The sequence below is a fragment of the Chlamydotis macqueenii genome, chromosome 12 (genome assembly GCF_036417535.1).
Source record: "Chlamydotis macqueenii isolate bChlMac1 chromosome 12, bChlMac1.mat, whole genome shotgun sequence".
NCBI classification, from domain to species: Eukaryota; Metazoa; Chordata; class Aves; order Otidiformes; family Otididae; genus Chlamydotis; species Chlamydotis macqueenii.
Window position 1 is genome coordinate 12,159,086 of NC_141567.1, and position 14,003 is coordinate 12,173,088.

A 14,003-nucleotide genomic window follows, 5' to 3' on the forward strand; every position below is an offset into this window, starting at 1 on the left:
TAACCTTAACAAGAATAGTTTGCAGGACCCAGAGCCTAGCTGAAACCTGGATCAAGCTCCAACAAAGGCTTCATATGGGCATACATGATGTATTTTCAAATGTTATATGGGCAATCTTGACTCTGTACTACACCCTCCCACTGCATGCCAGTTACTTTCATGTTTTATATTTAACTCAGGAGGCTGAAAGTCATCTACAGACACTCGCGCTCCCTCAGGAACGTGCATCTCAACGTGAGGCTGCAATGGAAATGGAAGGACACCTGCGTGCGTCACTGTCTGGCTCTGCAAGTCCCCTGTAAGGCTGATGAGAGGATGGCTCCGTGCCTCCTTCACAGAGCTATGAAAGGCAAGCTGACTTTTCCCTCTATTGTAATCCCAAGAACAATGCACCAAACCTAGCTTCACTAATAATGAACTTAGACACTCGGTACATTGGAATATTTTATTTGACTTTACATGCGGTGTTAAAAACCCAAAGAACGTATTATTTACACATCCACAATACAAGTTTACAAGATATCTATACATGTTAAAGTACTCTATAGTATAGAGCAGCTTCATTTAAGGGTTACTTTTTTTTATGCCGTACCATTAAAAAAGATACAATCTGCGTTTACCTTTGCACAAATGGATAAAGCATCTTTTATTATTAAATTAACAGAAGAAGGACTAGGTTGAATGTTAGAAATTTCAACATAAATACTGAGAGAACTCACATTACCATCTACAAGGCAGCACAATGTTACAGGAGGTTATCAGGGTTCACATACATTTATCTTTCGGTTTCACACAAGTCTGTATTAATTAATATTTGTAAAGTGAATTCGGATCAGTTTGTGTCTTTTGACAACTGAGTACATTTTTAATAGTTATTAATCTGTAGTGGTTTAGTTGCAAGACAGAAGTGTTTAGGAAGAGAGATAATTGATTTTTGGATCCAGAGGTCTCAGGAAATAAATGTCCCTTACAGCCTTACGAGAAAAAAAAATGACTACTTCTATCCTTTATTCTTTGTTCTGTAACAGAGATCCAGTTTTCAGTGACTAACCTTTTCTCCCCTTCGAACACATGATATAAATCTCCACCATCTCTGAAACCCATTGCCGTTATTTGTCCTGCTAATTCATGAATATTCCTCTGCCATGGTTATTTCTATAGTTATGTTCAATAAACAATGTGGTAGTGTGTCGTTTGCAAGCTAAAATAGCCATCTGTGTTGAACATCAGCTGCAAGTGGATACTGTAAAACCTACTAAATAGCTTACACAACTTTAGCAGGTGTTCCATTACCCTAGAAACCTCATTTAATTTCACATTATAACTGTTTGATCCTTCGGAGAGCTGGAGTGGAATGTTTATCATGGTAAGGTGATTTAATGCTGCTGTCTTCTTGGACTGTAGGCTGCCTTTAGTTACCATTAATTATTCTTGCTTTTTATCTTCTTTTTTTTTTTTTTTGGGTGCTGTTGAGAGGTTTTACAACTGGCACTCGGGAGATATGTGCTATAGTGAGAACACTTGACAGATTTATTTATTTTTTTTTTTTAGTACTTTTATCATTTGCATGAATAAGGCACAAAATGCACAGATTCAGGTAAACTCACACATAGTATTTACAGAATATTGTCATTACCTGCATGACTTTGGAAAAAACCTTACATTACACAACAAAAACAAATTGATTGCACTACTGTTGAATTTTTCACAGGCTGCTTCTGCCAAGCCAATTAATGTTTCTTCTTTTTTTATTGACAAGAGTCTATCAGCGTGTAGGGCATTATTAAACGCAACAAAAACATAACCCTCTCTAGTTACACAGGCCTTTGCCAAGTGAATAGATTATTAGCTGCCCTCAGTGAGAAGTACAGGGGCTCAAGTTCACAGTGGCCAGGTATTGGATGGAGGCACTGTGGAAACACAGTAAAACTCCCCTGTTCCAGCCCAAAACACTAGATTTGAAATGCACAGCTCTGAATCAATAGCAGCATAACAGAGTGATGAAGAATTAAACGCATCTGCACTCCTTCACCGGGTGACTAGTTCATCAAGACGGTATTATTCAGAAGGCTGGCAGAGATGCACAGTTCATCCTTAGCTCTCCCCAAACTGAACCCAACGGGCTGCAGAAGGCAGAGTCATCTGTTTGTTCAGTCATGCTCAATGTAAACAATTCCATAGCATAAAAGATGCAATGGGAATCTAAGTACATCTTAGTGTGTACAGTACACACGCACATCCACACACACGCACAGCTTTGTGGCACAAACAAAATGCCACGCACGGAGAGAAAAAAAATAATAATGCTACAGTTGGGCCAGAGACTGAATTCCAGCAAATTGATTATTAACCCAGATATTCATTGAGACATTACCATTTTCTGACATTTGTGCAAGAGGCAAGGTGAATGCATACATATTAAAATGTTCACATTTAATGGGAAGGACCACGCTTAACGGCAGTCTAAAATGGAACCCATTTTTTTTTCAAGTATTTGCTTACTGATTTTTTTTTTCCCAAGAGCTTTTTTTTAAGCTATTTAGAACAGTAAGGTAGCCCCCACCCCATTGTGCTACATGTCTCCTTAGCTCCAAACAAAAGAAATGTAATGACCAGCACTTTCCTTTGTTTTTTTTTGTGTTTGCTGTTAGCAAGTACACGAAGTCTTGCTATAGCCACATGTGGCAGGACACGGATGTTGCTGAAGTAAAGACAGTTTCTTTGGCCACTTTGTTCTCTTTAGTAACAAGCAAGTCTCTGTCTTATGTGTCTACCACAACATCACCTCACAACCTGTACAGGTCAATGCCACACTAATTTTTAGCACAGACATGTCCTAGTAACTGTATTTGTTCAGTGGTCTGACTGAAGTTGTCTGAGGAACGAATGAGGGTTTTGGTGGCACATCAGGTTTTAAGGAGGGTGTCCTCTTTATTCCTGTACGAGGAAGGGTGCCATTGCTCGTGTAACTGCTTTGCCTGGACAAGGAAGGCTGGAGGTGAACGCTGACAGGCGTCCCTTGCATGTAGTCCATCTTTGTGCCTGCCGTGGGAGGCATGTACCCCCCACGATTAATACTAGGCTGTCTGGTCAACAAAACACCATTTGGTGAGTTTAAGTTTTTAGGAAGGGCAGATATTGAATGCCTTTGTGAAGAATTTTTGTGATAACCTCTCTGTCTTTCCAAAGAGGTCATAGGTACTGCAGGGGTGGTGGGAACGTCCACTCGTTTTGTGGGGCTGTTTCTTGGAAGAGTTGATGGAGGAGAGTATAAAGACGCCTCCCGGTTGGGAACCTTAGGTGGGATCTCAGCCACATTTCCCATTGGATCCAGCATTAAAGTCTGGTGGGCCACTTGAATATCTCCCATAATTGCTTTGGGATTGCTAGTAGTTTCATTTAAGTGTTTCAGAAAATCGTTCAGGGTGTTCCTGGAATCAACAGATCTCCTGTGGTCTCTTTTGCTGGATGGTTTTGTAAGTGGATGATCAATATGTTGCATCTTTTTGTCTGCCTTGTGCGCATTAGAATTTGAGAAAGATGTATTGTAATCATGGGTAGCATTGGGAAGAACAATAGCACTAGGAATATGTCCGTGACTCAGAGGAGAGTGGGGTGGAGGACTGGAGGGAAAAAACTGAGGGCTTTTTAGTGGGGTTTCCTTTCGTGAAGCATTGAGGTTACTATGCGCTTTGTCTGACTGACTTTTCATAGCCTGCAGAGTCTTTTGTTGAAGAACTGGTGTAGATTCAGGAGTTGGAAGTGCAGCTAATTCTGGAGGCTGACCCCTGTGGTCCATCATCATGGACTTCGTATCACCATTTGGTGGCAACTCCTTTCTGCTAGTCAACAGGTTGGTGTAAAGTTTGGGTGAATCAATGTTTTGTTGATATTCCTTGACGGGACTATCAAACAGTCCGTTCAGTTTAGCAAAGCTCCCGCTGGAGTCAGTACAGGACTGAGCCGATTCAGCATCTTTGTGTATTTTTCTGGATTTTCGTACAAATATATCCCGGTAACAGTAAACGGCCACTCCCGCAATAAAGGCTCCCAGGACAAAAGCGGCAAAGACACAAGTGATTAGGACATTCATATGTACCATTTGGTTGGACTCTCCTGATTGTACTTCCCACCTTACACCTGCAAAAGACATGCAGCATATCATAAATCTACATGTACTTCACACTGGTACAGTTCAGAAGGCTGCCTCCCTCAGGGAAGTGTCTAGGAAGTGTCTGTAAGTGCTCTGTGTCTAGCGTGAGTGTAACTCAGCTGGATCCTGCCATCCACAGCACTGGTGAATGCAAATAATTTGCTAAATAAAAATGACTGGGTGAGCGCTGATCAGTCTAAATGAAGACCATCCATTTTCTTTGATAATGAGGCATGCTTGTTCAAGCTTCTCTCCTGATACTACATTTGGTTTAGCCTGTCCCCAAATTTCCTTAAAGGCTCACAAACAGGGGCCTGTATGCTATTACCACTAATGATTTCTGTTGGAAAATTGAGGTTAGAAGGTGCTACTGGGCCAGACAGCAATTAATAACTCATGGATGGATTTCTCTCTCAATTTTCTGCCCAACTCATAAATCAGTATCAAAAAAGAGACAGGATTATGCAAATGTTGTGTAAAACTGCATAATATACATACTGCATCGTTATACCCATGCTAATGTAATACAGTGCAAAACTTGCACATGAATACATCCACAGGTTGCCAGCCTTGGAGCTGCATACCTGGTGCTATGTAAGTGTGCAATTTTTGAAGTTCACTATTACGTCATTCTATTGGAGCACTAATTTTTCTTTTCTTTTTTTTTAAGTCAATAATGAACATAAATACTTGCATAACATTTAAAAAAACCGACTTGCAAGGGTAAGTTATTAAAGAACGTTAAAATTTAGAAAACTTTTAGCTTAGACCAAGAAGGTGAATATTGGATTAGTTTTTTATTTGTGTATTAACAAGCTCCCTTTGTTTTTTGAGATTTTAAAAGCAACCACAGACATCTTGCAGCTAAGACAATATGTTAGTTTTTAATGAAAGTAATTCTGTTAACTATCCCAAGGGATGTTAAAATGAAAGAGCAAGAGGGAAGGAATAGATTCACTTTTGTTAGAGGCAAGGCCTTTGAACATTGTTAATGTTCAGGGTTAGAGGTTTTAATGGCACTGTGCAGAAGAAAAAAGGAAACAAGAGTAAAGTTCACTAATAGCTATGACACAAAAATGTGATTCAGAACCAAGAGCAAATGATAACAAAAACTTGAAGCAAAATGGAAAATAACTGCAACAAATTGAAATGACAAATGCACTGCCATAATGGCCGACAGGAAACCTGATATGTTTTGGTGAATGGTAATAAAACAGAAATGATTTTCAGCTGGTGAGATTTTCAGTAAATGCAGAATTGTGCAAACATGTCTGTCACCTGGCTATTCTGTCTACTGAAGACTCGTGTTAAGTTTTGGTTATGGGACAGGAAGTTTCTCAAATCTTGGGTTGACTGCAATAGTCCTACTGAAATGAAGTCTTTGCTGCCGTAAGAGCCTAATCAGAGGTTCACTTAGCTGAAAGAATGGCTGCAGAAAGATGAATTACATGCAGAAGATGTTTCTGTGTGTCTCTCTATGTACTGAGATGACATTTAACTGATGCTCATATCCAGAGAATAAAAATTCAGGCCATCCTTACTCAGCTCTGACCTACGTTCTTCAGAAACACGCTCCAGGCAGGCAGTTTGGCACACGCCCCATTTAATGCACGTATCTGTCATGGAGCTGTGCTTTGTCTTCTGTTCCCCCCCACCCCTAGAAAAACCCCACCCACAAACTGAACAAAAACTCCAAAACATTAAGCTCTTGTAAGCAACCATTCTGGAGGACGAATAGTCTTTTCCAAACTAGACTGGTTTGAAAATAACCACCAGAGGTGCAGATAAGTTTTGAATGTAATTTTTTTTAATGCATCGAGAACTCCCACTGATTTTAATGGGAGCTTTGGAGCACCCCAGGAATAAAAGGCTGAGCTTATTATCTGTGTGTCCCATTATAAGCTCTAAGCAGCACTTTGTACACTGGATAAGTAAGTATGAAAAACATGATTGCACTGTCTGCATATTCACAGGAAATGGTTGTAAAATGTAGCCCAACAATCATGGCTGTTACATTTATGCCTTTGACAATGCAGAGACTATCAGGTTTCCATTCAGCTGCAATGTATTCCCTAGTAAGGCCTTACCCTTTGGGACACCTGATAATGGATCAGAATAATCAGAAGTGTTTGGGTCATCTTGAACTACAAATTTCCGAGAGCCAGTCACTTTAGGTTTCCAGGAACCAATCACTTTAGGTGATATAACTGGGATACTTGCCATTGTGGTAATGGAAGCTGAGGAGAACTCCATGTCTGTGGTGGCAAACAGATTTTTATTAATGTGTATTACAGTCAGGCTTTCCTCACTGTTTCATGGCACATCTAAGCTACAGCTGGTGACAGTATTTAATGGGAGTTACATGCCAGAGCAACATGTGACCCCCTACAGTCTGCAGAAGTACAGAGGGCTGATTAACATCATTTGGTTCAAAACTTTAAGTAAGTACAAAAAATATACATTAAAACATCAACTGCTGCTAGCCAAAAAGCCAGAAGTCAAACATGAAAGCAGTGCAAAAGTTAAAGTAAGCAATTGGTGGAGGTGAAAAGCACAACTTATTCCTCTTAATTGCAATATTCTTCACTGCAGACAACATACTTGGCTGCCTTTTAAACATCTTCAAAAAAAAAAAGAAGTTGTTACTTGGAAAGATACACACTCATGACAGGTTACGCCTGAGAAACCAGATCAGCTCCCTTAGTGCTATTACAGTACACCAGGAACTGCTGAATTAGCCATTTCTACAGGTATGGATGAAAGGAATGGTTTTAACCTCTATTTTGTAATGGTTCCTAAGGAACAATGTTGCATAGATTCTGGCTCCTCTAGTTCATTTGCTGAACAGAACTACCATAGCCTACATGAAAAATGCACATGAGGAGGAAAACACATTGAATTGTGTTTACAATCCAAAGTCTACTTTGTAGTCAAGTATTTTGCGCTCACTGTCTCAGTAGGTTTAGGCATGAATGTCTATGGCTCAAGATCTGACTGAGACATGTACTTCAAAAGCACGCTCATTCTGGACTGGGAAATAAAGTTCAGTTGTATCTGTGTCCTAAAATATCACTTTAAAAATTCAGTTGATAAAATAAACACTCACACAAGCTATGTAGCATTTCCATGTAACACAATTTTGTTTTTTGTTTTGCTTTCCTGAGTCTCTAACTTACATTATGGGTAAATGTATCTGGAAAATACTTGTCTCAAACAGTACTTCTTGTCAAGTTACAGAAGTGCAAGTATCATCAGAAACCAAACCACTAAAGAATGTTCTTGTTGCGCTCTTACACATTTAACATACCAATAGATTACTTTCATATTTCTCAATCAGAAATGTGCCCCTGGTTTGAAGGTAGAGTCCAAGTTCTGGGAGCAAAGACTGGAAAATAAGGGCTCGACCTTGTTTCTGTTGAAGTCAACACAGGTTCGGCTTTTGAGTTCAACAGAGGAGCACTGGGTCCTGGCTCCCTGAACACCAGGGGCTAATGGTAAAAACACTATTAGAAAAATCACTGAAGGAGAAAAGGATGTGAAAGTCCATCTGACAACAGCACATGAAGTTTTTTTCTAAGCCACCTTTGTCTACACAAGTCCTCATTCAGCTACAGAGTTTGTGATGTTAATTTTTTTCCATTAGCACAAACTACTTAAAACATTTCAAAAATTTGGAAATACACATTTTAGAAAATGTGTATTTGTGCAAAAAAAGCTTGCTGGGAAAGAGGGAAACGAGGCAAGGAGAGGTAAGGAGGAAGATGATGAAATTCTGCCATTCATCTACTAGAGATGACCAACAGGGGCATTCACAAATGCATGGCTGGGGATAAAGAGTAAAGCTTAGTGGACTTTCGTGCAGTGAAGATGTCATCTATGTTAATCAGGCTCTTTTATAAAAGATGTCTCAATAAATAATGAGCTGTTAACATGCGGCTACACAGGGTGAAGTGCTGAGTGAGAAGAGTCTGGCTATCTTTACCATCAGTGGGAACATGAGTAAAAGCACAGAAATGGAGGATTGCCAACTGTGCAAAAGGAAGGAAAAAAGGGCTGAAAATGCTGAACTGAAGGAAAGTAAAGGTCATTAATTCAAAAAAATTAAAAAAAACTAACCAGATGTTGGGCCGCCAAATATTTTGTAATCTGGTGTAGCTGTAGTAGGCAAAATTTCTAAAAGAATTAAAGGAACAAGTAATCAGTAAAAAAGTAACAAAAAAGAAAGCAAAAGATCTCAAACCTGAGTAATGGAAAATAAAAACTAAAATACTACTTGTTACAAAAAAAATAAATTCTTCAGTACTTTGCTGTAGACCCCAGATAGTTGTAAACTGGTGAAGAAAAGACAAAACTCTGCCACCCAGGACCAAAAAGCTCTGCTTTGTGAACATTTACAGTAACACCAGGTGATGTGTTCATCCTGTTACTGAAAAGCTCATCATAATTTAACATCCATAGTGAGGTGTGGCCACAGACTACTGGTGAGACATTATAACCGAGCAGCAATGACTAGGCCTTACCATGGCAGTCCCCAAGCTGCGCTGTGTTGCCATATTCAACATCTTGCGCATATCCTCCAGTGCTGTGGTTGTATGAAACAAACAAAGAGAACCTGCAATTAACAGTATTAGTAGGGAAACAAATGGTGATTTTTTTTCTATTTTTTTTTTTCCTGGACACAGCAAATGGAAACATACAGAAGAGCTAGTGTATGGCCCAAAAGCATTGTCTTCCAAAATGCACGTTAGTTATTACCTGACTTTAAAACTCTATATATGTTCTTATGCTCCCTTTTTTTCAGCAACTTCATCATGTCTTCTACACTGGTTGTGGTCTTGGTTTAAGATACAACCAATTATGCTACTTAAGGTCTGCACTTGCCTGCTACAAAGGCCTCTTTCTAAGCTACATCTGCTAATGCAGTGTATATTACAGAGTTCATTTGTGCAAAATGCCTTTGGTATGCATATATATCACCCAAGCAAAATCTTACTCTTTTCCCTGTGTTTTCGTATTTGCAGTTGACTGTGCCTGGCCGTGAGCATGCCTGGGAGGGGATGCTGTGTACTGTCCTCTCAGGTTTGCAGGCAGCAATTTCTTGCCTTCCTGCGTCCAACTGCTCTGCCTACAGGTCTGCTGGTCCTCCCACACCCACGTAAAACTCCCACTGAAAGCAAGTCTCCACCTAGAGATTGCAGAATTAGGTCAGACTCCCGGTCTCTTGCATGTACAATACTGAAGAAAACTGAATATACTGAAAAACTATCCCTAAAAAAACCATGGAGATTTATTAAATGAGGTCAAGGGAACAGGCAGAGGCTATGAGCTCCTGTGGTCTATAAAGCCTACATAGAGATGCCGGGCTAATTTGAAAAGCAGTACTTACAGCATGCCTGGTGTCACTCTTCCACATGCCTCATGGTCTAACCAGCCACAGTATGGGTCCCGTGAAGCAATACAGGCCCTTGCAAGACAAAAACCCCAAAAAATCATGCATTTTTAACTTCTTTTCCAAGAGATGTTGGTGCCCTTCCTTTAAGGGGGAGTTTAGGAACGGGGCCGTACTTTTTACATGACCCATGACGCTCACAGCGACTCAGCGGAATTCTAATGACACAGCTGGAGAACGCCACGAACAGGGCATGGTGGTCTCTATCCAGCTGAAGGGCAATGACTTTTCTGTCCTCCTCGCTCTCAGCATTACACCTGTTCAGAAAAAATAATGGGAGGCCATTATTTTAGTAACTGCAGTACTTTGTACAGCGCTTACATGGCAAGTATTTTATTTGTTTATTGTCTGTGTAGATACTGAAAAAACCTTTTAAAATAAATGTAACTTAGTAGTCTTTGCTGAGTGATTTCTGAACAAATCTATAGGTTATCAAATGCCACCTTCTGGTTCTTATTTACAGCTAGATGACAATTTCGCTGAACTATGTAGGAAAAAAAATCCAAATCCGTTTTCTTTGTTCTCTCAGTTGGCGTAAATATCTTGACAGAGCAGAACAGGAATCCTGTACTGAACACCTGTAGAGTCTAATTGGAACACTTCCATTCCCAAATTCTTTGCCCCGGAATAAACAAGTTTAAAATGATTAGATATAGTTTATACATTATTGGTCACTCTTGACAAACTCTCAAGATAAGCTCAGATAATTTCTTTTTTAACAGCAGCAGATAGTTCTGATGTTTCATATTCAGGAAAAGTGCATCTATTTGCAGAAGAATTAGACTGTATCACTGACGTCACTGGAGTGGAATTAGGTTGTTCACTCAACCCATGCAAAATGGCAAGTGACCAAATATTTTCAGGTTATTCAATGTGAGGAACACCGTGAAATGACAAACAAGTGGTGATGCTGGTGATAATGAGTTGGTTTTCATTTACCATATTTTTTTTTTTAGCCAGGTACCAAGTACTAGATGAAGAGCTTAGGTGTTCTGTAATACTTACTTTGCATGATTATATGCTTCAATCTCTTCCAGCAATACGCTGTCATTCAAAGAAAAAGATCTGGTCTTTGCCAAGATTTTAAGTACTACTCCTGCTTCGGAGCCAACAAATATGACTGTGTAGTTCTGGTAGGGTCCAGCAGCGTGGTCTACAGCAATTGCTGTCAATCTGTATCTAACAAGACCAAAAGGCATATAATTAACAGTGCATTTTCTTGTTTTCCTTTTCACATGCGTTATTTTTGAACAGTGTCATACCTGACACGTGTTTTGGTAAACCAGGGCTCCTCAATGACTGAGGGAACAGCTGAATCCATCAAAGGATGAGATTTGATGAAGGAGAGTGTTTCGTCTGGGAAATCAATGGAGGTTTTGTAAGCCTCTGCTAGGCCGTGTTTTGCACAGCAGCCAGGTCTGAAAGGAGAACAACATTGTTTTCCTCTTGGTATATTAGTTAATGAGAGAAGACAGCCTGCTAATGAGCATCCTTATGGCTGAAGTGTCGAGCTCTGCTTTGGTTTTTACCCAACAAGATATTCAAGCGTGCAGCTGATTTAAAGTAGCTCTTTACAAGGACAATATTATGGCATCATAAGTTAAGAACCTTTTACCTTGGCTTTGGTACTTTGTCTTCAGGTACAGCTGTCCAAACAGAGTCAGGAGTCTTTTGTTCTTTAAATCTCCCTTTGAAGACTTTCTCAATGTCATCCATGCTGAAAGCACACACTGCTGAACCAGGGATGCTGTAAAATTAGAAAAATAGTTGCAAGAACTCAGACTACAATGGCACCAATCTCAGTGCAAGAGAGAAGCAGAGAACTACTTTTGATGTAAGGTTGCTCATCTCTCACCTGTTAAGCTGTGTGGTGAATACACCAACAACTGTGGGGACGCCATTGATTTCTATTATGTCTGTGACGGACTGCAGAACATCAAAGTAGAAGAATGAATCCCCAGGAACTGAGCAGTTGAGCCGAGCTTTCAGAAAGGATGTCCAATGTTTTTCCAGGACTCTTTGGGACCCCCCCATATCATTTTTACAGATGCGTGCCACACGGGAATACACAGCCTGTGAAGGGCAAAAGAAAAAGGAAAAGGGAGAAAGGCTTGAGAAATACAAGCAAAACCATGCTTGTTTCTGAGCTGTTAATAAGGCACCAAAGATATTTTTGTTAACAGGAAGCTGTAATTTATCTGCACAGTAAGAATGAAAGCAAATGGTGTTTAGCTCTTAGTGCACAGGCATCTTAATGTATCACCTAGCAAATGCAACTCTGCAGCTTGTCCTCACTCCTTTTTCCCTTCAAAATCATATTGTTAGTGAGATTTAAAGACTTTAATTAACCATGTGTAAAGGATTTAATAATTTATTATAGAATATCCTTCCATGGTGAGGCACAAGTATTATACTCTGTATTGGCATGACTGAATTATTCAATATCCAAGGACATTAGAGAAACTTCTTTGAAACTCTTCTTTTGTGTTGTTGTCTTTTGTTTATTTAATAAGCATGAAAAAAAGTCTCAGATTTTCCATTACTTGCCACAAGTGTTAAGGCGACAACAACACTAAAAGATACCTGTAGCAGGCTCGCCTAACAGCAAGGCACAGAGAACAGAAACAACTTTTTGGTTGCAGAATGCACTGGTCTATTTCTCCTGTTCCCCTACCCTGTAAGTTATGATGATGGGAAAACTGTGTGAACTTTATATTAGTCTCTACTTCATATTGCAAATTGTGCTTGTTACTAATGCTGTTTTAGGATTATCTCATTCTGCAACGACTCACAGCTACCTGACAGCTCGCTGTGACAATACCTACCTTGCCCAAATTGTTGTGCTCTACAGCAATTTCTCGGAAGAAGAAATAAACATAGTTCCCGTATTCTATGGCATGGAGGAAGTGGGGTTCTGTAAGAAAGAGCAAGGAGAAGGTTACTTCAAAGAACTACTCTATCAGCGTACGACACTGACTACACTCTGTGACTTGGCAGCTTCTCCACAGGTCCATACCAGCTAACGTTAGCTCTAGTCTTCCAGATACTTTAGGATGTCCAAATACGGGTGCACTGGAGCTTAAATGAACTTGAAGCCTTTAATGTTGGCTAATGGACTGTAAAAAGGCCTCACAGGAATTCATTTCACCAAGGTATTTTGTTACTGCAGATTCATTCTTTGATGTATTTAACAAAAATTTTGCTTTACTGGTATTAAACTGCTTTCTTACTGAAATCATACTGTACCGAAAGCCGCATGTATGCTGACATGGTAGCGTATGTGTAAAGAACGCTGGCTGTGAATTACCTGACCCTCTGTGCCACTGAAATTACATTTGCCACGTGTATGGGAAAATACTCCCCCAAATTACCTTTTATCCATTTGGAATCATACTTTATTGTTCTTAGGGCAGATCCATCCCCCATGCTGCGATAAATAACAGCATCACTTGCCAGGAAATCTGCTACTGTTGCCGAATACAATTTTCCATCTAAAACAGAAGTTGAAAACATGGCATTAAGAGGCCTTTAATAATCTACAGAATTCTGACTGGCCTGTATTTTTCTCCATTTCTTTACTGCCGCTCTTCCCCAAATTGCTCTAACCTATTTATTAACAGGTCAGCTTCTAATCCTTTGGAGGCCCTTTAAAAAATTTAAGAGCAGGGGCACCATGACACCTTTAGCTTTCCTGTGCTTGCTTTAAAAGCTCTCTGGCTCCTTTGGTGTCATTAATCATTTAGACTCATTACAAGCAAAAGTTCTTACCAGCAAAGAGGGCGACATTGGTTTGTCTGGCATCAAATGGGCATCTTGCCAAACCACTAATTTCCTCCCCATCATACTCTAAGGTATTCAGCTAGAGAAGAAAAATAAATGGGTGGTCGTGTCATTTCTATTTTGTACACTGGCACAAAAGCGTAACATTGTCTTTCCAGAAAACTTAATTCAGCACATTGGCTTCTGTCTGTTTTTATCTCACCTTGAAGCACTCTCCAATCACACTGGATGTATATGCTATAGCATAATTAGTGCAAGCAAAACCAGCAACTGATTAATGATATTTTCAATATTCTTACCCGATAGTATCTGCACATAGGGTTAAATGCATTTGTTCCACAGACAAACACCATCTCATCATTTCTTGGAACAAAGACTTTAATGAAGTTATGGCACTCATCCTGAAAAGAGAGTAAGATGTATTAATCACAGACTTCACATATATTGTTATTAGGGTTATTCCTCTATAATGTATGTGCTAAACTTAACTTACTTTATGTTTGCCTTTCATAGCACAGTTCTCTCTGTCCTGCTGCTTTGACCTCCATGTTAATTTCTGTTCAATCAAACCAAAAAAGAACATTTGATTTCCTTTCCACAAAAAAAAAAATCTTTAAAAAA

At 39.6% G+C, this 14,003-nt stretch overlaps 1 protein-coding gene across 7 annotated transcripts in view; it reads right to left on the reverse strand.

Moving 5' to 3' along the window:
• Positions 1-431: 431 nt before the first annotated feature.
• The window catches only part of SEMA6D (semaphorin 6D), a 225,215-nt gene continuing 211,643 nt past the window's right edge, over positions 432-14,003 (reverse strand). For 6 of the 7 annotated variants that reach the window (XM_086757148.1, XM_086757154.1, XM_086757150.1 and 3 more), the window contains 15 exons: positions 13,876-13,938; positions 13,682-13,783; positions 13,371-13,461; positions 12,974-13,093; positions 12,428-12,516; positions 11,458-11,675; positions 11,218-11,349; positions 10,865-11,020; positions 10,608-10,781; positions 9,719-9,859; positions 9,540-9,617; positions 8,674-8,765; positions 8,270-8,326; positions 6,241-6,408; positions 432-4,140 (listed from right to left, as the gene is read on the reverse strand). In XM_086757148.1, the coding sequence (XP_086613274.1) occupies positions 2,837-4,140; positions 6,241-6,408; positions 8,270-8,326; positions 8,674-8,765; positions 9,540-9,617; positions 9,719-9,859; positions 10,608-10,781; positions 10,865-11,020; positions 11,218-11,349; positions 11,458-11,675; positions 12,428-12,516; positions 12,974-13,093; positions 13,371-13,461; positions 13,682-13,783; positions 13,876-13,938 (2,985 nt within the window). In that variant the 3' untranslated portion in view covers positions 432-2,836. The remainder of the gene's footprint in view (positions 4,141-6,240; positions 6,409-8,269; positions 8,327-8,673; positions 8,766-9,539; positions 9,618-9,718; positions 9,860-10,607; positions 10,782-10,864; positions 11,021-11,217; positions 11,350-11,457; positions 11,676-12,427; positions 12,517-12,973; positions 13,094-13,370; positions 13,462-13,681; positions 13,784-13,875; positions 13,939-14,003) is intronic. The other variant, XM_086757155.1, reaches the window with a different exon arrangement.